Genomic DNA, 24,213 nt, shown 5'->3' on the forward strand with positions numbered 1-24,213 from the left:
TTCATTAGCAGTCTTACTGTGCTTGACATGCATGTTCTCTATGATATATTTGAAACAGTTGCTCTAACTACTCTTACAAAATAGCCTTCATCAAAAGCGACTGGTGGAAAAATTAGTGACGATGAGTCAGTAGACACACAGCTTATGACACCAATCTGTCAGAATCAGAAGTCTCCAACAGTGACAATTCCAGTGACAGTGGGACTGACTAATTCACGAGTCAATTTTGCAGACCTTCCCATTACTAATAAGCACCCCTCCTACCTGCCTAGAATAAGCTCTCAAAAACTTGTAAGATGAATGCAGAACTAAATTTAGTCACACAATGCTAACAAACATGAGAAAATTAGACATATTCTACAAAACTGATTATTAAAAGACAAGTTGACTGTCTTAAAACAATAAACCAAAAACAGAAGTCAAAGCTCTATTATCAAGAAAAGTTGATGCTGTTTTAAAAAAATTCTCACACAAATTAAATGCAATTATGTATTCAGAATATACTTTAAAAATTACAGCTGAAGGTTACAAGTGCTTCCTGAAGATGATCACTTTATACAGAGCTAATTAAATCTTTCTGACAACTGAAGTCATTGGTAGAAATCTGAATGTTAAAGCAACTATTTCTAACTTACTAGTTATCCAAAAATATAAACCACTGCAACAAAGCTCAGAATTGAATGCAACATTCCACAGAGTAACAAGAAAATTTATTAATTTAACTTTAACCTTTAAAAATAAACTGTATCTTTTGAGGAAAAAAAAAAACCTTTTTCTCCAAGTAATTTTCTGAAAAAGATATGATTATGCAAAAGTTAGCAAAGGATGCAATATGCATTCACAGTAGTAAAGAATCAAACAATTCATCCCACAGGGACTCCTTCTGAGTTTATACATGCAAAAAGTTTTGCATGAATTTTGTTACATTATTAAGAATAATTGGATCTGTCTTCATGTTAAAAGCACACACCAATTTATCTACAAAACATCGCAAACAGCCTCTTTAGGCTTTGTAGCATCAAGTATGACGTTAAGCACTCACAGTTCTCTTGCTGACACATTAAACTTCAACTTTGAATACTTTTGTACCCCTCACGTGTTAGAAAAACCAAGCACATCCGCACAGGAACCCTTAGTTATGAAGCAACAGCCATGCATGCATTTGTGTAAGACTGAAGGGAAAACCTCGATTAGCTCCTTTGAGGACAGAGGCTTCCTTATAAACCTCAGGATGAGAAAATCCAGAACACAAGATGAATACCTGACAGAATTTGTACTACAGTCAATCGTGAGGCTTAGAGCTTCCCAAGGCATTTAATCAAGGATGAAGAACACCTTGGAAATCAGTGCTTTCACAAATGCATTTTGTCCTTTGTTTCTTGGGTAATAAGAGAAATTAGCTTCACTTAAATAAATCTAAAGAGACTGCATGTAAGAAAAATGCTGCTTGCAGCTTGAAGTACAAAACAATGTCTCTCCGAAGTCTGAATACCAGTTGCAATGAAAATTTTCTTCACAGTTGGAAAGATGGCATGAAAAATTTGCTGAAGCTTCAAAGGAATCACATGACAGCCTAATATTTTATTTGTCACATCACCAACAAGAAAGTCAGAAGACTTAAGACAGACATTTTCAAGCCTGAGTTGAAGAGTTATTTCACATATGGTACCTAAGGTGACCTGCCCAACTTTAAGCAGTGTCTTATTAAGGCTAATATTGTAGTAATACAAAAATGTTTGTTCCCCAAGACCACAGTCACTTCTAGATTTGAGTAATAACAGCTAATTAAACAAATACCATGAAATAACTAGGAAAAGATGGAAAGTAAAGGAGCCTTCTGTAAGTTTTCTCAGTTAGCCTTTGGGTCCTTGACTGATGGTAGGAGGGGGAAAAAAAACCAACAAAAATCTATCATTCCCTTAGGTCAAACTGGGCAGACTGGGGAAATGGAAGACCCTGTTAGTCCCTTTAGACTGGTATGAGAGGAAACTGATTAAGCCTAACTTTACTAGTCTTTCATTTTTTGGAGGCATCATGAACACGGACGTAATGAGAGAGGTGGTAAGACTACATGAATAGCTAAAGAAGGTGACCTCCTTTACTGCCTCATTTCCTTCTCCAACCAATTTTTGGGTATCTGTTGAGAAAAAGATCAGAAGAGGCCAAGGAGGATGTTGGCTTATCCAACAGATCTGTACCTTTACAGTCAAGTAACTGTCCCTCCCATGTTATAACTGCTTCATCACGCATGCCTGCATACACACACCAGCCTTACTATGGGAAAGAAATGGGAGGACTGGGAGAACTGCTTACAAGACGACTGGCTCTGTTTTAGGTTGCCTTCGTGGTTTTCTTTTCTACACTGGTTTGCAGAAAAAGCTGACCTTAACATTAAGAGAAAAAACTAGAAAACCCTTAAAATTAGCCATATTAACTACTGATTTCTTAGTATTTTAAACAGTATTTTAGCCCAGACTTTTGTTTATTTTTATTTGTTTTGGGTTTGTGTGGCAGGGGTTTGGTAGTGGGGGAGGGGCTGCAGGGGTGGTTCCTGTGAGAAGCTGCTAGAAGCTTCCCCAGCTCCAAGTCAGACCCGCCTCTGGCCCAGGCCGAGCCCATCAGCAACGGTGGTAGTGCCTCTGGGAGAACAGATTTGAGAGGGGAAACCTGCAGCGGGGAGTGGAATGTGACAAAAACCCCTCTGCAGACAGCGAGGTCAGTGAGGAATGAGGGGGAGGCGGTGCACCAGAGGAGGGGATGCCCCTGCAGCCCGTGGTGAGACGGCAGGCTGTCCCCCCCAGCCCATGGAGGGGAGCGGGGGAGCGGATGCCCACCTGCAGCCCAGGGAGAGAGGAGCCCACGCCGGAGCAGGGGGATGCCCCCCAAGATGGCCGTGACTCCATGGGAAAGCCCGCGATGGAGCAGTCTGTGCCTGAAGGACTGTGGCCCACGGAAAGAACCCATGCCAGGGAAGTTCCATGGAGAATTGTCTCCCGGGGGAGGGAACCCAGACTGGAGCAGGGGAAGAGTGAGGAGTCCTCCCCCTGAGGAGGAAGGAGCGGCAGAGACAAGGTGTGATGAACTGACCCCAACCCCCATTCCCTGTCCCCCTGCGCTGCTGGGGAGGAGGAGGTAGAGACAACCGGGAGTGGAGTTGAGCTGGGAAGGAGGGAGGGGTGGGGGAAAGGTGTTTTAAGATTTGGTTTTGCTTCCCATTATCGTTGTTTTGATTTGATTTGTAGTAAATTAAATTGATTTTGTTTTTTCCCCAAGTTGAGTCTGTTTTTTGCCTGTGACCATAACTGGTGAGTGATCCCTCCCTGCCCTTGTCTCGACCCACGAGCTTTTCTTTGTTTTCTCCTCCTCATTCCACCAGGGCAGGGGAGGAGTGAGCAAGTGGTTTCGTGGTGCCTGGGCTTAAACCATGACATTATTTTAACCACTTTCTTTAGGAAACATTAAGAAAAAATTGCATCATTTTGAGTAATAAATCCCCTTTATGACTAATGTCATCAGCTAAATCGACAATCCAAAATGTCCAAACATGCAAGAGAAAAACGTTGGGGGGGAAAAAAAGCATAGAAGACACTTGTTGCGCAAACCAGAAATATGTTCATTGCCTGGTGCAGTCCTTCAAGTCCATAAAGCTAACAAAGAAAGCAGCCAAGCTCAGCTCAAAAAACCCATCCCCACCTCATTTTTCAATCATTGTAGTTTAAGGGCTAAAAAATAAACTAAAAAATGAAGTGAAAAATGTTTATTAGTGAAAACATTCATTTTTTACTTCATAATTTATAAGCCAATACTGATACAGAACCCCAAGAACTCTGGCACTACACCTCTTGTGAAATCACTTGCAGAAGTTCCATTAGGCTTGAAAGATTTTCTCCTGTCATTATATAGGTACATTGGATCCAGCTTTTCCACAGAGAGAAAACATGGCTGGGGTTTTGTTTTACATTAGCTTTCAACTGGGCAAAAATTTACAATATTAATAAATTGCTATGAAATTCAAACCATGTAATTATACTATGTTTGTTAAAAAATTATCATATATATATATCAATTATAACTATTACATGCATACAACTCGTATATAAATCTAAGGTAGTGAAATTATTTTTTCATACTCTACTAACATGAGTGCAAATGGCCATGAAATACCTTAAAACTCCTTCAGTCTAAGATTTTTACTGCTGTCTCTCTTCATAGTTATTCTTTCATTATCTACTACAAATTTACAGCACAGCAGCTCACATCTGTCACAGGCGTCAGTCTGAGCACTATTCCTCCCTAGAGATGGAAAAATGTAATAATCCAGACAAAGCACACCAGGAACAGCATCATCCTTTATCGCCAACTAATTGCCACTTTCTCAAAATGGAGCAACATTCGCTGAGACCACAGGCATACAGAACAAGGACTCTGAAAGCTGCTCCTAGGCTATAAATTGCAGAACAGATTAGAGGACCTGAACTCACCAGGAGTGCTGAGGTACTGCAGAGGACTTAGCCGAAGCTGGGGGAGAGTTCAGTAGGACCTAGCTTACTTGACCGTTTCCGATGTCCTTGCATTAACCAGAGCCCTGCACTGCAGAGGCTGATATAGTCAGAAAGACTGACTTAATCTTAAGGTAAAACCTCTTTATTTTGCATACAACAACTTAGGGGCAGGTTGCATGGACTCTCTGGTTTGAGAGAGAGAAAGGGTTTGGGCACTCTCAGGAAGACTTTCTGGAAAGTGGACCTTTCTTCTATGAGTTACCGTATCAGACTCGTGAGAAAACAAAGTTGACATCTTGAAAATTTCCAAGCAATACACACATCCTGGGAGGGTCTCAGAAAGGATGTTCCCGGTTTCCTGTACCGCCAGCAGTATCTGGGCAGACACCAGAGGGCACGCAGGGGCGGCAGGAAGCCACCGGACTGAGGACAGGATAAGGCAAAGAAAGGCTGGCAAAGGAAAGAGCTGAGCCAACACAACAACGCCTTCCCAAAACAGGGAGGGAGAATAACATGCGTTCATGGGCTTAAATCTCCTCACTCTCAAACCAGGATCATCATCTGGTAATATATATGACAGGTGTAGGAAGCTTTTAGGAGCATATAGGAACAGGTATATGCTTCCATATAGCAAGCATTAACTAAGCATGAGAAGCAAGAGCGAGCAGCCATACATGAGAAGCAGCAGTGAATGATTTGCTTTGCCAAGTCAATACAAGCCAGAAGCAAAGTATTGTTCTTGGCAAATACAAGCCGGCACACAATCTATTAACATTCAGCATCCCCTTCCTCTCCAGTCACACTACAGAGCTAGTCACTTTATGAACTTATTTCCTAAAATAAAAGTAACAACATTTAAGGACCTTACTAATTGGCATCCGAAATATTTTTGAGACTTGGGTGGGGTAAACACAAAGGATTATGTATTTTATTTTGGTAAGTACTTCATATCCTAAAAGAAGTTCTTTCATGTACAACATTTGACAAATAAATTTAGTTACAGCATTAATATTTAAAAGGAAATATTCTCAGCTCAATGCTGAAAGCATCTGAAGATTCAGCTTCATGATTTATTCAAAAAAATCTTAAAAGGCCATGAACGTATTTTCACTGCAAACAGCTGCTCTTAAGGCTACAGAACTAAAACTTACTAGGATGCAAAATATGACCTATCATTACCTCAGATTTCAACAGTAAGGATCTAATTAATAGTATAATTTAAGAAAAGAAAACATTTATTTTATTTATCAATTGCAAGATAAGGTGGCAATCTTTCTAAATCATTGCTTTATACTTAGCCATAATGAACAGAAGTCCACCCTACTGAACAGAAAAATGCCATTATATACAGAACATAAGAATCAGAGGAACAATGATATTGAGCTTTGCCTAAGACCTATTAAATTTGAAGTAAAAAACAAATATGTAGATGACTTGGTTATGGTTTACTGTTTTCGAATAAACACTTGGGAGAGAATTAAAAGGCAAACAATTGAGAGAGAATGACTGATCCAATCTCTTGGTTTCAAAAAGTATTTATGTTTATTTAATCCTTGACTTGACCCCAGAGAATTCAAATTACAGCGATTTTATTTTGTTGTGGGGTTTTTTTGGCAGTACTTTAACCTAATTGGACATTGCTACATTACACTCCTTTATGACTGAAATTGAGGTCAGAAATTAATGATTTACCACAATATGAGAAATCATTAAGTCAAACAATACTTGCTACCATTAAGTTAAATTCAAGAATTTAAGAACCTTATCAATTTCCACACCTGAACTTATCAATTTATTTTCTTAATAAATGTTTCTTCAAGTATGTATATTAACACAAAAACATGGGGTTAACGTTCCACAATACATGCTTGTATTTCTCAATGTTGATATGGACATAGGTTACCTTAACAATTAGTTTGACATTGTACAATTACACAGTTCTCAATACATCTGTGCCAAGACATCTTTAAATGAGGCATTAATTGTAGATTAATTGAAGAAACCAGATAATATTTTTTACGATCACCAAGAATGGATTATTTTTTTAAATTAAAATGAAAAGAATATTTTAAAAGTAAATGTTCTCCATGTAAATACTTCAGAAAACCATTAACTCTCTCTGAACACCAACCATTCTGTTGATTCCATTATTGCAAACAAAACTTATCATAGGAGTCATACACCAGGTTGGTGACTACATAAAGAAGTAATTCTCTGAAGTTTCTGTACAGTTGATTGGTTTTGTTTAATTTCCCAGAAATTCAGTGATCGTTTTCACAGTTATGAAAGTTTTGCTGAAAATCTCTTCAAAAATTTACTTCCAACTTATCTAGAGAGTAACTGTATGACTGTAACTACATGCCACCTACAACTGTGTCTCTAGAGGTACTTGTTATTTTTATGTTAAAGTGAAAATCTTTGGAATAAAAGGTATGAAAATCTATAGAAGACTTGAAGAACAAAGCTGATTTTACATCTTCTTCACCCTCACAGCATAAACCTAAATCCTGTCTCAAAGTAATCCTCTCTTCAGGAGAAACTCTGACAAACATACTTGACTGGCATGTGCTATGCCTGAAGTGTTCAGTTACTTTGACATTTTTCACAAAAATGAACCTTTGCATTATTGCAATTACTGTCTAAATTGATCTGGGACCTTTTTATAGCCTATCTTCTCCCACAGAAAAGCCTACAAGCTTATTCACCTGAAGCAGACTACATGCTACAACTATGCTCACAACTGAACTCGTAGGTATTTGTATAGATGATGCTTTTCCCATTGTTTAAATGGCTACATTTGCATTTTTAGAACCATCCCAAACAAACGTTATTCCTCTTCTGGTAAACAGTACTGCATGTAGAAGTGGTCTCGTTAATTTTTTTTATGTTTGTTTTAATAGAACACTTTAATTACATTAGATTCCCCCCCTGCCCCCCCCGAATAAGAAATTGCTATACTTTCCTATCAGGACAAATCCTCCTCTGACATTGCAAGAACTGTAAACATCAAGTGAAGGATGTAGACTTCCTCATTTTTTTTTTTAATTTTAGTTTTTTTTTCCAATTTATATTCAGAGGAAGGATGCATATCCCCAGGTGCTCTAGGGACCCTCTGGATCAGTTTCACAGTAAGTCTCTCCAAACTCAAGCTGCTCCAAACAAAGAGCACAAAGATTTATGACAAGAAGACCTCTCAGAAGTATAACAACTTAAAAGAGTGTCACGAGTTCAACCTCACCTTCTCACCCAGGACAGCCAGGAGAGAAAGCACTACTGAGAGGCTGGCACCAGGTCTCTACAGGGTGGGGAAATTGGTATATGCTCCTCAAGCCAGGCCAGCACAGGCTGCTCGCTGCATATTTCTTTGTCCCTGTCACTGAGTATGTTCCAGATTTTGAAGCCAACACATCTAAGAACTGTAAAACACAGCATCAAGAAGAAAAATCCCTCACATTACAAGGTCCTAAATCTATAGTTTTGAAATTCTGATCTGTAAACATCACAGCTGCTGTTATATGTATGGCAAATCAGATGGAAAGAAAGACGAGGTGAAGTGCTGGAGTCAGGAACAGAACCCCTTTACCTCCTAGGTCCCACCATGGACATCTGCTGGAGAGGCCACACTGGATCTCTATGCTGAAGTTCAGGAAGATTTCCTCCCCCAAAATCAGAAATTAGAAACAAAATTCATGAAGCGCAATCCTGATGTGTTGTGAAACACTAGATCTCTACGTTGCTGACTCGAATCCTGACAAACTACGGCAACACACATCATGTCACCGTGCTGCAGATTGCTTGCCGAGTTTTCAAACATCAGATCTAGTACATGGCAGATAAAACCCTGAAATTATTACAATTCAAATAAAAATCAGGGTTTTTAAGTCTATTGAGTCTTCAGACAAAAACTGACAATAGGCAATAGCACAGGCGTTCAGCTATTAACGTCAAAACTATTGGCAATTGCACCTCCCATCAGCATCCATTCCAGTCTTACCTGGTAGATATCAGAAAGGCTGCTGCTTCCTGAATCACTAGTGATGCTACATCCTGAGTGACTAGATGAAACGTGGGTCACCTGTGGGTGGAGACTGTCAGTAAGGTGCAGCTTTGTGAAATCTGCAGGAAGCTATAGGTGGAGCAGAAAAAGCATCATTACAATTTGAGGTAGATACACAGCAAAATGAATTCAAATTATTTACATCACACTTTACTCTCTGCCAGTACTAAGTTTATTAAGAAAACCATTGGGGCTTGAGAATGCAGCATGAAAGTTTGAGTTCTGCAGTTTTTTAAAATTCATACAGAAGTCAGCAAAATACCACAAAATTGCTGCAAATATAATATTTAAAAAACCCCATATATCTGAGGACAAACACCAGTGAAGCAATAACCCTTATGCCAAAACCCTTCAGTATCTTGCTATGTGGTTTGGATAGAATTAAAGCACATACAAATATTGTGCTAGTTTCAATATCAATGGTTCCCTGCAGAATGGGGATTAACAGCGAGTAAAGTCACATACTTTAAAAAAAACAAAAACAAAAAACAAAACAAACCAACAAGCACTGCTCTGGATTTGGCTAACTCTTCTGCTTCTGAAGTTGACAAAGTACATTAAAGGCAAGTAAAATCCAAGCCACTGAGCTGTCTGTTATACTTTGAGCCAAGTAACATGATGGCAAATAGGAAAAGTGGGAAGACTGACACAACTGCAGAGCTACAATCCTGAAATTAGTTTGCTCACACACAGTGCTGAAGAACAAATCAAGAGTATATTTGATGATTTGACAATCACCCACCAAGATTTGTGATGTATATTTTTTACTACTGCTTTATGCACACAGCTCTCATGAAAATCATTAAGAACTATAAACATTGCCAAACTGCAGAAAGTCAACTTTGATAAAGGATAATATTTGCTGTCTGAAGAAATATTTAAATGCTACTTCAGGGGCAAATTACTCCTTTCCCCAAGAAGCTTGCATCCCACTGCTAGTTAATAAAAGTATGTTAACATGTCAATTTTGGTATGCAATAAATGCCTCAATAATTTAAAAAAGCCTTTGCTTGGTTTTTTTGGGGTTTTTTTTTTTGTTTCAACTCAAGACACAGTAGATACTGTCTACAGAGGTGTGTTTGTACCAGTGTGTCCATCCATGTCAGTTATTAATGCTACCTTGGCACTATTACCGTTCTCCCTGGATGAAAATGAAAATATAAGCTCATTCAGCATTAAGATATAATACGTTGATCAGTATAAAAGGTTATGAAACAACTAATCTGCAAGTCACGAGAGTGTGCTTGAGAAAATGATTAGCTCTATATGGTTAAAGGTACTAACTGATTTTACTGCTGTTTTCCTGGTTTCAGTCTGTTTGCGGAACATGCCCTGAAAGAATCTTGGCTTTAGAATTTGTGATGAAAGCACACACAACTGGAAACCTTAGTCTTATTTAGACCGACTGGCATTTCCTATTCTAATACACCTGAAAAGGATTTCTTCCTTGTTACAGGATGACTGCATCAGTGATAGCAAAAATGGCTACATTTTAAACAATTCTTTCTTAATATTTTACCTGAAAGAGGGGCTAAAAACAGGAACCAGACATTAATAATCCTAAAAAGCTTTAGTAAGCCCAGAGCTAGAGTTGATGTTCATATACCAATCAACAAAGAAAGGGCAATTAACAAAAGCAATACTCTAATACATACAGCCATGGATACTGCCTCCAGCAAAATCTAGTTATGCTCACCACTTTTGATGATATACCAGAAGCAGAAAACACAGCATTAAGGAGTGCATTACTTATAGTATCTGTTGTCTCTGCTACTTCCCTCTTCAATCTGTAAGTCTGAATTATCACAAAACTGAACAGTATATACTGATATTCAGACCACTATATCCATTTTTTATCATGATTCGAGCCATTCTACAAATAAGTATACATTCCATGGGTAGAATGTACAGTAAATGAACCACCACAGCTTTTGCAATGTGTCTATGACTACTCCTAGAAGCACAGTCTCTTAGAAATAAAGCAGTCCAGGTTTACTTCCAAGTAGAAATCCTACATATTATTTTAAGATACATGCACAAATCATCTAAGAGTCACACATTTAATGATAAACTACAAAGATATAGTATTTTTAGAGTTTTATATTTTATAAAGTAGTAACTATTTCAATCCCAAATAAGTATTAACTCCACAGGGAGGTGCATGACAACACAGTCTTGCGCCCAGCCAAACGCATTCAATTTTTCATAGTGCCCTGCAAATATCTCCACGTCATTAACAATCGCATTTATTTTTTATCAATGCAATAATAATTCTTAAGAACCTTACATCAAAGCAAATCCAGTTAGTACATTAAAAAATGAAATCAAGCTATGTTTAATATAATGACTGCACTTAGTCTTTTAAATGAACAGCAAGGATTTATGTTTTGTTACTACACAGGCAATAGGAAGAGGCAAGGGATTCCATAATAACAGATGAAATACACTGCAAATAAAAGCAAGCCTTCTGAATTTTTTTGGCTGTAGACAATCAGCTGAATGTTTGGTGATTACTGGTTTCAGGATAACTCCTCAAGTCAAAGCCACGCTGCATGAGCTGGACTTGCCAAGTGGTGACAGCAGAAGATTAGAAGCGGGCATTTTACTTAGGGCAACTGAACTAGTCACTTTGATCCTAATCAAATAGGACTATTTACAAGCAGAAAGCACATGCTCACATCTTTGCAGACTACATCTCTGTGCTACATGCCCAAAAGCAGCATCCACCTCAACTGCCTTACCCCCAAATAAGTTGAGAAATTGTGCGAGGATTAAAAAAAAAAACCACAAAAATTAAATAAGCTGAAACTTGTAAATTGTGAGCTCAATGAAAAGTGCGTGTGAGAAATACATGCATTTCTTAGTCACATACTGCTATTTAAAATATTTAATGTACAGAGTTGTACACAATGGGGAAAAAGTAAAGTACTGATGACAATGAAAAACCACGTGTGCTTAAGTCTTGTACGTAAGAGGCTACACCTGACACTCCTGGAGCACAATGTTTGGTAAATGGTTTCGGTAAGCAGGCAAGAATAAAATGCAATGTTCAACAAACTCAGTAGTGTCAGCAACCACCACGAAGTTGCCTGGCCCGAACCAGGGTATTTACATCTAATTTCTTACTTGCAGTGGAACATGATTAGAAAACAACATCATGAAACCATGATATTACATCCAGTGAAAAAATGGCTAGGAACACCAATTCTACTTTTGGGAAACGTATGACAGTTAACTTCACTACAAGAGATATATTTGCTGTGCTACTGAATATCGCTTTATTGTGAAATTTTTAAGCACTCAGTGCTTGTATTCAGCTATTGTTCCATTCAACATTTTCGTATTGACTTTAGTATTTAGTATCACAGTAAAAATAAAGGTTTTCATGTAATGTTTCAAAAAGCTCACAGGCTAGATATATAACACATGCCTTATCCTCCAGATCATGCAGCAGTATGAGTAAGACTAAGGACATACCCTTTGCCTCAGTAACATCAGCTACAACAAACTAAAGACACCACAAATGGCGTCAGAACCAAAGAGACACTTTTATCTCGTTTTGCATTATCATTAAATGATGGCTAATTTTAAGGAGTCATTCAAAGGAATAAGGAACAAAAGCAACTTGTGTATTTCACATAAAAAGCACTTATTTTTCTGCGACAATACTAATCTACAGCTTTGCTGAAGCCAGCAACTACAGTATTTCTTAACTTTGTTACTGAACACTTGGGAGTCACAGCATCAGAATGAACTAGCAGACAAGAATAAAAACATGACAGGCTGTTAGAAAAATAAATGCACGAGTCCTTCTTAAGTAAATGTAGTTTCACTACACTACATTAAACAATTAATAGTCATTAAAAGGGTCAGATAACTGCCCTCATAACCTATTTTCAGGACAAACTTCCTAAGTGAGAAAATGTTAAGGCTACATATGCATAGAACTAACGAAATATGACGTAACAGGGGAAAAAAGTTTTTAATAGAAAACACGAACCAATAAAATAGTTAACACTAAAGCCCTAATCTTAATTTGACAGAGATCAAAACAGTATTTTATATATATACATATACCTCTCAATAAGCGTGCATGCGTGCATGCATGCATGCATGTATACACACATTCAAATAGTTCACATGCATGTAAAGAAACCAGAGGAAAACTGTACAGCTGGGAACCCCATGCTTTTACTTCTTGAAAACCATAAAACAAATGAAAACTTAAACAATTATGTGAAACTATCTTAAGGACAAAGAGGTATCTCCATTTTGAACCACACAATACCTTAAACCCTATCACATCTTGCTATCTTAAAAGCAGCATTTTATTACTTCCACCCTCAAAGTGAGTCACCGCTTTATGCATGCAAAGCTAACAATTACTTTGCTCTGAATATGTTCCTCCTATTTTAAGAACATCATGATTTTCTCCTACCCTACAGCGTGCCTTTCTGTATAACAAAAGGCAATATATATGCTACTAGTGGGACTGTACTGGGCTTCTCTTTCTTACTCTCTTGGCCAAATGCTTGAGCTCCGCTGCATTCTATGCAACTTTCACTCAAGAAATCATTGGGCTCATCCTACTAATACAGTATTTAAAACAAAAAAAAAATTAATATATTTTCAAAATATTTACTAGGCAAGAAATTAAAATCTTCAGATATATCATAAAAAGGTATGAATCCAGCAAAACATGAGTGAAATGATACCAAAATCCTTTCTTCATTTAAATAGTACTCCTCTAAGTTTTTTGTTGTGTATGTGGGGTTTGGTTTGGGGTTTTGTTTTGTTTTACTTCTATAATTTTAACATAAATTACATCCATATATAAAATATATAAATTATATACATTTATAATTTTTATAAATGCAGTTATATGTGAAAATCACAAGCATAAATGCACCAAGATAGATATACACACAAATATAATTCTAAAATACAAGAGGAATGCTGGCTGGAGAGCTCCAACATAGCATTCACTTTAGAGCAAACCTATCAGTAAGCATTTTATAAACAAGGTCTTCTACTGAAGGACATTCAGCACTTTATGAAAGATTTATAAAGCCTGCAAAGTGACTGAAATACATGTGCAGAAAGATGGAATTTAAGAGAGCAAAGGTGTAACATTCTGTTATGCAATTCATGATGAATGATCCTATAGGCAATTAGGTGCCTCTGAGGTAGGCCAAGCAAGTACAGTAGACATAAGACAACATAAAATATCACCTTTATAAACTATTTCCACTTTCTAAAATTAAAGAAACACAAGCAAACACTGATTCTTCAAGTCTCTGAACACATGCATCTCAGTGCTTATTCTGTAGTACCTCTTTGCTAATAAAATAATAAAAGCCAAGGTAATAATAATAAAAAAATAGTTTTATTTCTTTTATAGATGATGAATTTAGTCCCACAAATCTAAATAAGTAAATTACAACGAAGTCATTTTGGTATTCTGTATCTTTTCATAAAGGAAGAGCAACAGCAGCCAAATAAAATAAATACTGTGCCTAAGTCTTTCCTATTTTTTTCCCCACCAAGATAGAAATTTTAAAACATTCATTGCACTACAAGAGTCTAGATCACCAACCCAGTATTCTTCAGTATCCTATCAATTCAGTAACATTTTATTTCACTATTTTATGTAAATGTTCATTTTTATATTAAATGCTTGTAGGTCTGTTGTATGCATTTGAAGGTATATCTAGATTTATGATGTTTAATGACTGAAGGAAGAAATACTTCCAATAATGGTGGGTATTCATCAACATGCTAGTTCAACATAATTCTTTCACTTACCAAGAGAAACATCAAGGAAAACATTTTTATGGTTCAGCGACTTAAAACACAGCAGTCAATGTAAGTAATTACTGAATAATAAAGTAATTTCTATTGATTTTGTCTACAGACATGATGCAGGCTGACATGTCCAGTGCAGAGTTAAATTTAAAAATAAAAGTTTAAACTACATACAGTTCAAATTAGGATGCAATTCCCATGGAAGCAGGATTTCCTTGTACTTAGGGGTGGGATGGAAAACATTAAGAAGTTTCTATGTATTTTCTCTTAAAACTTCAGCAGGAGTTAAATAAAAACCCTCTGACTTGAATTACGTCTTCTGTATATCATTCACTTACACAATAGTATCTCATATATTTTGAGTCTCCAAATTTTCCTCAAATAGAGATCTTTATGTGAAACTGTGGCTCAAACTTTACAAAGACCTACTCTCAAAAATGTTCTTCATCTTGAGTACAGCACAAGACACAACCCATGTTCTGAAAATACTGCATTTGGATACTGTTGTGGTTAAGCAGTTGTTTATATACAAAGCCCACAGCAGAACACCTCTAACATAGAAATAAATATTATGAAGAGCTTTTCTGACAAGCTCTCCATATTTTCCTGCACTGATGCTTTCCTATAGGTAGCACCCTGTAAAACTACACAGAGGTTTAAGCTAATGCAACATGATCTGTTGGTCTTGGAGAGAGAATGAGACAGAACCAGTACATGGGAGCTTCATTTTGTTTCCCTCACAAAACACACACTGACTACCACTTGCTGTACATCTAGCTCTCAGCAACTAATCCTATGAGCATGTAATGCATTGAACATAATTATCCTTTGCTTGAAGGATTATTGACTTCTGCAGAGGGACAGAGGTGGTGAAATGTAAATGAGTATCTGGGGAATGGAGAAAAGCTCTCAGGGACAACTCTTCTCAAAGGAAAAGTATGAAATGCATCACTGACACACACCCATTCTTCTTTAACGTAACTACCTTATCTGTTGTAGGACCAGATCTGTTAGTATTTGCTTTTTCTTTTGACAGCATCTGTGTGTCAGATTCAATGCAGCACTTTATATTCAAAAGTGCCTTCTTCAGTGCCAGAGCATAAACAATATTCCTTCTGCAAAACGAATGTCAATTTATTGGCAACAGCACAAATGATGTAAAACTAAAAAAAAAAAAAAAAAAAAAAAAAAAAAAAAAAAAAAAAAAAAAATTGTATCATACAGGTATTTGCAGTGACTGTGAACCAAGAATACAAAAGAAAAAAAAAAAAGGAGAACAAATTTGAACTAAATCACACTAAACTGAACTAAATCATACTGTACTAAAGCATTACTCAGTTTTCCAGAGCTCTTCTCAGGGTTTTGAAATTCTTAACTCAAACCATTATAACATATTTAAAATGAACAGCAACAAATCTGCAAGATCAGAATATTTTTATTAGAACTTTATTCAGAAGTTGTCTCAGAAAATACCTGGTAAAAGTGTAATTTCTTCATTGGGCAACAAAGGATAATTTAGTACTTTTAAAATACAGTACCTGTGGTGGTTTTAAAGTTCGAGCAGTTCTGCTCCAGGGATCAAAATAAAAAGACTGTTCTACAACTGTTTTGACTGTGGATATACATTTAAGTACTGACAACTCTCTGGCAACCTCAACCACATGGACAAACATGGTCTTTCACAACATTTCAGTCACTTTACCTCACTTAACATTAATAACAAAGCAATGCTATTTGCATGGGATAGGCTGATTTTACAGAGAACACCATTTCTCAGACACTGTGTACATTTTTTTCCATCTCCTTCACAGAAAAGGAGATCTGTGTCTCTGCCTGTATCTGCCACTCAATTGCTGAAAGATTTTTGTTCTATCTGCTAAAGTTTTTCCCAAACACTGCAGTGGAAGTGAAACCTTGCAGAATCGAGTATGAAGGCTTTTCAGGTCTTCCTTCTCTTTTTTCACTAACAGTATCTGATATTTTATATTGATCGGTTTGGTCTGTTTTATGAATGTCTGCAATTCAGATCAGATCCCATCCCTGAACAGTAGTTCAAAGTGTGAAAAGCAGAATCTCTATTCCAGTGTATTATGTCTGCATGTTTACAAGGCCATACCATATCACTCTTGGTAGTAGCCCACTGCCTCACCAAGCACTCGCATTTAGAGCCCTAATAGAGCCTGCACAGCCTATGCCCACACACAAACGAACATTTTCCCAAGAACACTGAATAAAATTGGGAAGGGAATTCACATTGTGGAAATCTACATAATGAAAACTGACAACTAGGGATAGGCACTCAACGATGATTGCAGCTTAGGCTGAAGGAAAAACTGTTGCGAGGCATTTCAATTGACTTCTGAAATATCTCTAGGGTAGGAGCATAGAAAACTGAGCTCAACCACTGAACTTCAGTAAAAGCTCCCTATTTAACAGCAGTAGACAGGGAGGACAAAAAAATTAATAAAGTCTGGCTTTGCAAAGATCTCTCTCTTGGGAATAACTGATTTTCATACTAATATAATGCATGTTCCAGTTGATGATTTTCCCACAGTTAGATACTTCTAAATACTTCCTCTTTGTGGCTGTTTTGGTGTTTAATATGCTGAGAACTACTGCTGGGCTGGAAACTAAATGGCCTACTTTCAGGACTTTTGGAGACCTATAAGGTTAAATTTTGAACCCTTTGGCCTGTTACAAGTAACTGTGGGACAGGAAGGAACAGAGAACCTGGTCACAAACTTTGCTTCCACAGGAAATCAGACAAAAGATTTATGCTTAAGGATGTAAAAGCAAAAAAGTTCAAGAACACTTTATGTGGGCACATATGTTTACAGGAAATGTTAATTCAAACATTTTCAAGCAAGATGTTTTAAATCCTGCAGAACATTTTAAGTGAGGGGATGCTCATGTACACCTCATATACAGACTCATTTTGGGTTTCTTATACAGCAGTCTAACTAAAATGGACATGGGGGATGCTAAAGAGCAATTGCACCAGCGGGGGTAAAACTCATGGCACCTGCAGTCAGATTTTATTTTCAGCTTTAAAGCACCACTCAGGATTGAAAACCACTACAGACAAGTTTAACCCAAAGGTGAAAACATCAATACTGGGCACATTTTAAAAGGTTAAAGAAAAGACCTATGATATGTATACATTTCAAGTGTCGAAGCCTCCATCAGTAGGGCGTTCTTACAGCATGTATTGCTTTTTTTGTTTTATACCTGATCATGGATTATTTTATTTCATGATTACAGCATTCCAGCTAATCTAACTAAGCTTGGTTAAGTTTTTCAAAACACTCATGAGGGGACATCTCAGCTTTGAACTGCAGCTGTTTAATCTGAACTACTGCAGTTTACTACTGAACTACAGCACTGAATTTTACTGCACTGAACTAACTTACAATAGTAAAAGAAATCAGAGTGAATTGATTCTACAATAAAGAAAAATTAAATTAAGGGCTACCCAAGTAATTTTTTTTTTTTTTAAAGATGGGATATGAAAAATGATAGGTATAGAAAATACCTCAGAATTCCCCTGTTTCCAAGCGGGGGGGGGGGGGGGGGGGGGGGGGACCAAATGTGCTGGTAACATAGTGCAAAGAGACAATCTTGGTACAAGGGATGAGCAGGACACTCTTCTGTGAGATTAGGATGACTCCTACTTGGCGTAAGAGAAATAAAATGCAGTATGAGAAGATGTGAGATCATGCACTTGGAGACCAAAACCAAGGATCTAGGAACTTATCTGTCGGAAATGACTGTAAAAAGAGTTTCAGTGTAGTCACTAATCAGAAGGTGACTGAACTGTTAAGGTGATGCAGCAGAAGAACCCAATGAGATCACAGCATGCATCATCCAGAAATACAGTAGTTTCAGGCTCTTCTCCATGGCCCCAGCAGAGACCTTCTTTGGAAATGCAGCACACATTCCCAGCTATATGTTTTCAGTAAAGATGGACTTAAAGCCATACACATAACAGAGTCAGAGAAAAACTATCAGGATTATCAGAAGAAGAAAAACTAGTATTTGAGAAAGCGTAAGAGGAGCATGGCTTATTCAGCCCAAGCTGAGAGAGGGTATGATCCCTATCTAGAAATAGGCAAGAAGAAAAAGAAATATTTCCAGCAAGAGGCAATGCAGGTGCAAAGCCTAACGAGCAGGAAGTTGAAAGAAGGTTGCTATCTAATGAACCACAGAGATTCTCAAAACCAGGCTCAACAGCAGCTGTGGTAGAGAAGGCTTTCAAACCAAAGCTAGACAAAGTTATGAACGTGCTGTGCAACAGTGTGTAATGGCAGTGACCCAGAAAATCCCTTCCAGATCCATATCACTTTTCCAAGCAGAAAAATCTGAAGCCAGCCTGGTTTTTTATATACTTATCATTCAGAAGCAGACTAACCAAAGGAGGAAAAAGACAAAAATCACTATGATTAACATCATAACATTTTAGATTTTCTTACTAGTAGCTTCTTAGTAAAGACTTACGTATTCTGTACACTTCCAAGGAAAATATTTTTAAAAGATACATACATTTAGGGAGCTGCTGTGAACAGATGCAAAAACTGGAGATTTCCATTTGTACACTGAGTCTTACCTCTATAAAATACCAAATTAATTGAAAGAAATTTGATGAAAATTTAAATAGAGACATGATAATTCACAAGCAATTAAACGGATTTTTTTTTTAATGTTTGATGGCTGCAGCCATGTCAATGCCACCCTTGGAGTTTTAACTAAAGGATTATCTTTGCTTTATAGTTTCAAGAAATAATTTAAGACAAAAGTGAGTTGGGTAGTGGTTTTTTTCCTAATGCAATGACTTTGCTTTTCAGTAACTTAAGCAATAGGAGAGGAACATGCATAATTTCTTCTGCTAATGACTGGCTCCAAATAAGAAATCATGAACTGCAACTACTTGTTTTCCACGTGTTTGCTCTACAGTGGAAGTTTCCTCTATTTTCCTTGTCTGACAATGAAAGATGCACACTTTTGCTTCATCTCAAGCAAAAAAACCTTAAGAAATGCAGTATTGCAGGATGCATATTCTCAACAAACAAGAGGCTATCAAAGCACTTGCTCAACCTTGTTTTTAAGAATATTCTGATTGTAGCATTCTTTGATATAAAGCAAAAATGTGTACTACCATAATCAAAGTTTTGAGATTCTTAATTGCATAGTAGTGAGCATTTCAAAATAAAGATACAAAATTTTAAAAAGAAAAGGCAAATAATTTTGCTTAAAAATGGTATGATATTTTTAAAATAAGGTGATTTTTGAAAGAAAGTTTATAGATAATACTTCTGAGACTGACGTACAGAAAGCAAAAAGGGTTCATATTTGCATTATAAAGTAATATACGTAATGTCTTGCTGTTTTTCTGGATAACAAAAATAGCACAGCAACAAGACAACTCAAAATATTTTAAAATGACAAGCATTTTCCCTTTACATATGACTAATGTTGCAAAATCTTAAAATAGTAATTTACCTTAGCTATGATTTTTAATGCTATACTAACATGCCTACTAGTTAAACAGCTTTATTACTTATTTTATGAATTTTGAAGGTGCAACTGTACTCATGCCATAGCAATATAATAGCAGTGAATGTTACTATAACATCCCCAGCTTTGCTTCGCTTGCTACATTATTCTATTTACATTTTCCATCATATGGTAGCCAAAGGAAATTAATGAAAATTTTTCACACTGACACAAACTCTTAAAACTGTATGTGGTATCATGCATTCCTAATACCCCCTAGTTTCTATTCTGTCGTACAGAACAAGATTCTGACTTCTTTGAATTACTACGAATATTTACTAGTTTGGGCAAAAGACCTACTTGTGTGTGCTCACTGTGATCATAGGAAGGGAAAAAGTAAAGGACCATTTTTCTTCTTTTCATCAAAGAGTCTTCAGGTAAGTGCAAAGATATTCCCTAGATTCTGGAGCACCATGCATCAACAACTGTGCAGAGCCATTTAAAATTATTTACACAAATCAACACAGAACCATCTTTTACATTAATATTTCCATTAAATTTTGAAACAACCTGCAGAGCTTTTCTTTGTAGTCTAAGTGTCAGTTACCCAAAACTGTAATATTAAATGCCAAGTTCAATTAGCCCTTTAAAAAAAAAAAAAAAAAAAAATCACTTAACTTTTCCAGATGTCCACAACAACATATTCACAAGGTAATGGTTTCCCAACTTCCTTCAACAACAAAGCAAAACAAGAAGGCCCTACATGGTGCCTGCTAAAATCAAGGCTGCTTTAGAGCAAGGAGACATTGTGAATTGAATTGAAGCACCATGTTTTTCTGCTTGAAATGCTGACATTCAGATGTGACTTCCAGAAATTTATCTATTTGTGTCTGTGCAGGTGTGCACACAGAGTTTAAATCATCCCTTACATTCCTGCCTTAGGTCAACAGCATACTAAAAAACACAAGTCATGTAGCAACTCATATATTGTACTGACACCATGAAATATTTCAATGGCACCTATTTAGGAAGAGATTTTAAATCGGAGATTGCCAAGCTGCAGAAAAAATAAGGAGCACAGAAATCAGCTGGAAATACTAGGATCAATAACTGAAGCCCGTTCTACAAATACAATTAGTGAAGTTCCTCTTTTTCAATCCCACCTACCAGAAGATGAGCTATAGAGACCCATGATGTGTGCATGTACATCACCTACTGTATTGAGTCACCTTGCAAGAAGCAGAAAATTTGAGAGTCAAATCTTAACCTCTGATTTATGACAGTGCTAGAATGGTCTTTGCTGTAACACCCCATCCTGCAAGAGATTAAGGAGGTTACTTTCTATCATAAAAGTGGTAGACATTTTAGTCATTTACTGCATTAAACATGTTATCTCTGCATGCTCAACCGAATAAAACTCCAGCTGGAACACTGCACCTCCACTTAAAACAAAATAATAAAAAAAAAATCTTCTTACTGTAACTCAGGAATTCCTAAATTTAGTTTTCCCTGGGTACCATCATCACAGAAAGAATAGTAACGTACAATACTAATGGAAGTGGCAGGTGTAGGAGTGACATTTAACTGTCTAAACAACCTCTTCCTTCAACAGGAAAGAGGTAGATAACTAGATTTTCTGTATATTACTGCTGACATGCATGCCACTGTTTGTGAAACTATGCTTTTATATCCATTTATTTAGGAATAGCAGCTGTATTCAGGGACCTTGGAAACTTTCTGCTAAACTGAAATATTTGAAATCCTTTGCTCTGAAGTGCGAGAAATCTCTCATCTACCACAAAACTAAAAAAAAAAAAAAAAAAACCAAAAAACCAACAACAAAAAAAAACCAAAACAAAAACTATCAACTAAAAGAACCTCCTGTTTTGGAAACAAGCAATACTGAACAGGACAGAAACTCCAGGAGTCAGACAACAGAAAAGGTTTGCAGAAGTCATACATCAACAGGCAAGGAGAGGTACAACTAGCATGCAGGCTTCTACAGTTATTAACAGAAACTAACACTGTTTTCATTTTAGTTTGCTTTTTATTCCGCTCCTACAGCTGTGAACAGCTTCACTTTGAAAAGAATTAGTACGAGTCTTCTCTGCTGCCTTAAAAAATTCAGTGGACCACCACTTCCAGATGCAGAGTTAATTATTTAAGTAGGACACTTCACAAAGGCTCTGAAATCCATAAATTCATGCATTTTCCTTTTCCTCGTGGTTCCTTAAAAGTGAGGACAACAGAAAAAAGATCTTTCTACATTATTTATGGGTATTTCAAACTAAAGCCCCCTATAGTCAGTTTCTTATTCAAAGGCCAGAAAACCTAGCTAAAAATCCACTGGTGATGTGGGTCAAAACTGAAAAGGCAAGCGCTCCAGGGAGACACATCCAAGTCTGACATCTGGCTCTTTCCTGAGCAATCTAGAAGAGTAAAGAGCTACTGCCTGCCAAGTATTTGGAAGATTTTTTTTTTTTTCCCCTAGCTTGTTATCAGGAATACATTAAGATTTAGAGGTCAAGCTGTACCCTGATCAGTGAAGCAGCAGAGGCAGAGAGTGTACAATGCAAGTTTTGAAGTACCTTTAGCTGCTTACATATAAGAAAAAAAACAAATCAAGAGCACAAAAAATGTAGCTGGGTTAAAATGAGAACAGGGCTGATGGTTCAGCAAACCTAGGCTATAGCTAACTAAGAAATAATTCCCACAATTCAGTTTAGATTTCCTAAAATCTAGAATTTTTTTTTTTTTTTTTTTTTTTCCCCAACCACAACCAAATACATCCAGTTTTCAGGTACAATGTCCTTCATCACCCTGTTTTCAATCCATTGATCCCACTACCAATATTAAATTTATGGTCCAGTTCTGCAGCCATATTCTTTTTCAGGCATTACCATGCCCTTTCAAATCATCCCACGTTAGACCTTCCTGACAGTCACGTAACTCCTACAGGACTCGGTAGGTTGGCAGGTGCGCAGCAGCAGATAGGCATTTAGGAAACAATGCTATGGATGGAGTCCTAACAGCACAACCCAGGTCCCATTCTCCTTGCTCTGCAGGAATAACAGCAGCACAGAACAGTAAAAGCCTATTTTTAACTATAAAGCAAGCCAACATGACTAAATACACAAAAGGCAAAGACCTATAAAATAGCACGACATCATTTTTATGAAATCGTTCTTCAGAAGAGGAAAAGAAAAGCATTAATACATTTTTCTTACTTGCAAAGTCACAGTTTGGAGTCAAGCTACCCAGTTGGTGTGTCCAAATGACCCAGTGCACAGTGCCTACACTTGTAAGCAAGCAAGCAAGCTGAAAGGCTACAGTCAGATAAAATGAGGCAATATTTATAGACTGAGTAAAAGAAATCACAGGTTGAGGAATTTTGACCATTGGGTTATTGTCTGGGTTTACAATGTGGTTTCTGGCTGTCCATATATCTCTGAAGATCAAGTAACTGCACTTACCAAGAGGACACTACTGCTATCAAACGTCAGCATTTGGTCACCAGTCAACCCTGGGACAGTTGAAATACATGGAGCTACATTTTGATTGCCGTAGCATTTGTTAACTTAATAACAGATACTAAATGCAGCTATAATGTAATACTTTGTACTACTTTGCATCCTAACACACAAGCCTGCTTCTCCTCTATTTGAAAAGCAGTTGGCTCCCGATTCAAGTCAAGAAGCTGGGGCTGAAAGAGAAGGCTGGTATTAAACCAGTTTTCATATTCCCAGTCCAAAGGAAAAGTGTCATCTCCATTACAAGCTGCAAACGCTGTGGAGGTATGCATATATTTGAGTGTAGGAAGTCACAACCATATTCATATTCAAGGCAAAATCTTCACATTTTGTCAAATGGTTCAGAGCTTTCTGTTGTCCTTTACAGTAGTCACTAAACTGGAACTCACAAGACATGTAAGGAAAAATCAGAAAGCCTTCCTGAATTATGGGAAGGGCACTCACGCTCCCATCTACTACCCAGCATAGGGAACACAAAGCACAGTAACTATTGTAATCTGTAGCGGATCAAATTATTTGATGGCTTTTTAAGGCTCTCTAGACAGGCTTTGGTAGGAATGGCATATTACAGGAGACATCAAATTGGCTGCCTATAACACAGGACTCAGGAAAGGCTAGAAAACTAGCCAGTCCAAGCTGGGAGATTTAGCAGGCTACTCCTCATTTAGGAAAATCCCCTTTCACTTTTCATGACAAGGGAACTAAACATGCTGGGATTTTGTGTTCCAACATTTGCAATGGAGACCACAGATCACAGGAAGGCTGGTGCCCTTATTTTTAGCTTTTTGACCAGCTTAAGGTTTAGGCCAAGTATAGAATGCCAGGTTAG

At 37.1% G+C, this 24,213-nt stretch overlaps 1 protein-coding gene across 11 annotated transcripts in view; it reads right to left on the minus strand.

Annotated features, from left to right (window-relative positions):
• RAPGEF2 (Rap guanine nucleotide exchange factor 2) overlaps nt 1-24,213 on the minus strand; it is a 193,473-nt gene that overhangs the window by 41,011 nt on the left and 128,249 nt on the right. For all 11 annotated transcript variants that reach the window (XM_030012683.2, XM_030012670.1, XM_030012660.2 and 8 more), the window contains one exon: nt 8,497-8,628. In XM_030012683.2, coding sequence (XP_029868543.1) covers nt 8,497-8,628 — 132 coding nt within the window. The remainder of the gene's footprint in view (nt 1-8,496; nt 8,629-24,213) is intronic.

Source organism: Aquila chrysaetos, chromosome 1 (assembly GCF_900496995.4).
Source record: "Aquila chrysaetos chrysaetos chromosome 1, bAquChr1.4, whole genome shotgun sequence".
Lineage (NCBI taxonomy): Eukaryota > Metazoa > Chordata > Aves > Accipitriformes > Accipitridae > Aquila > Aquila chrysaetos.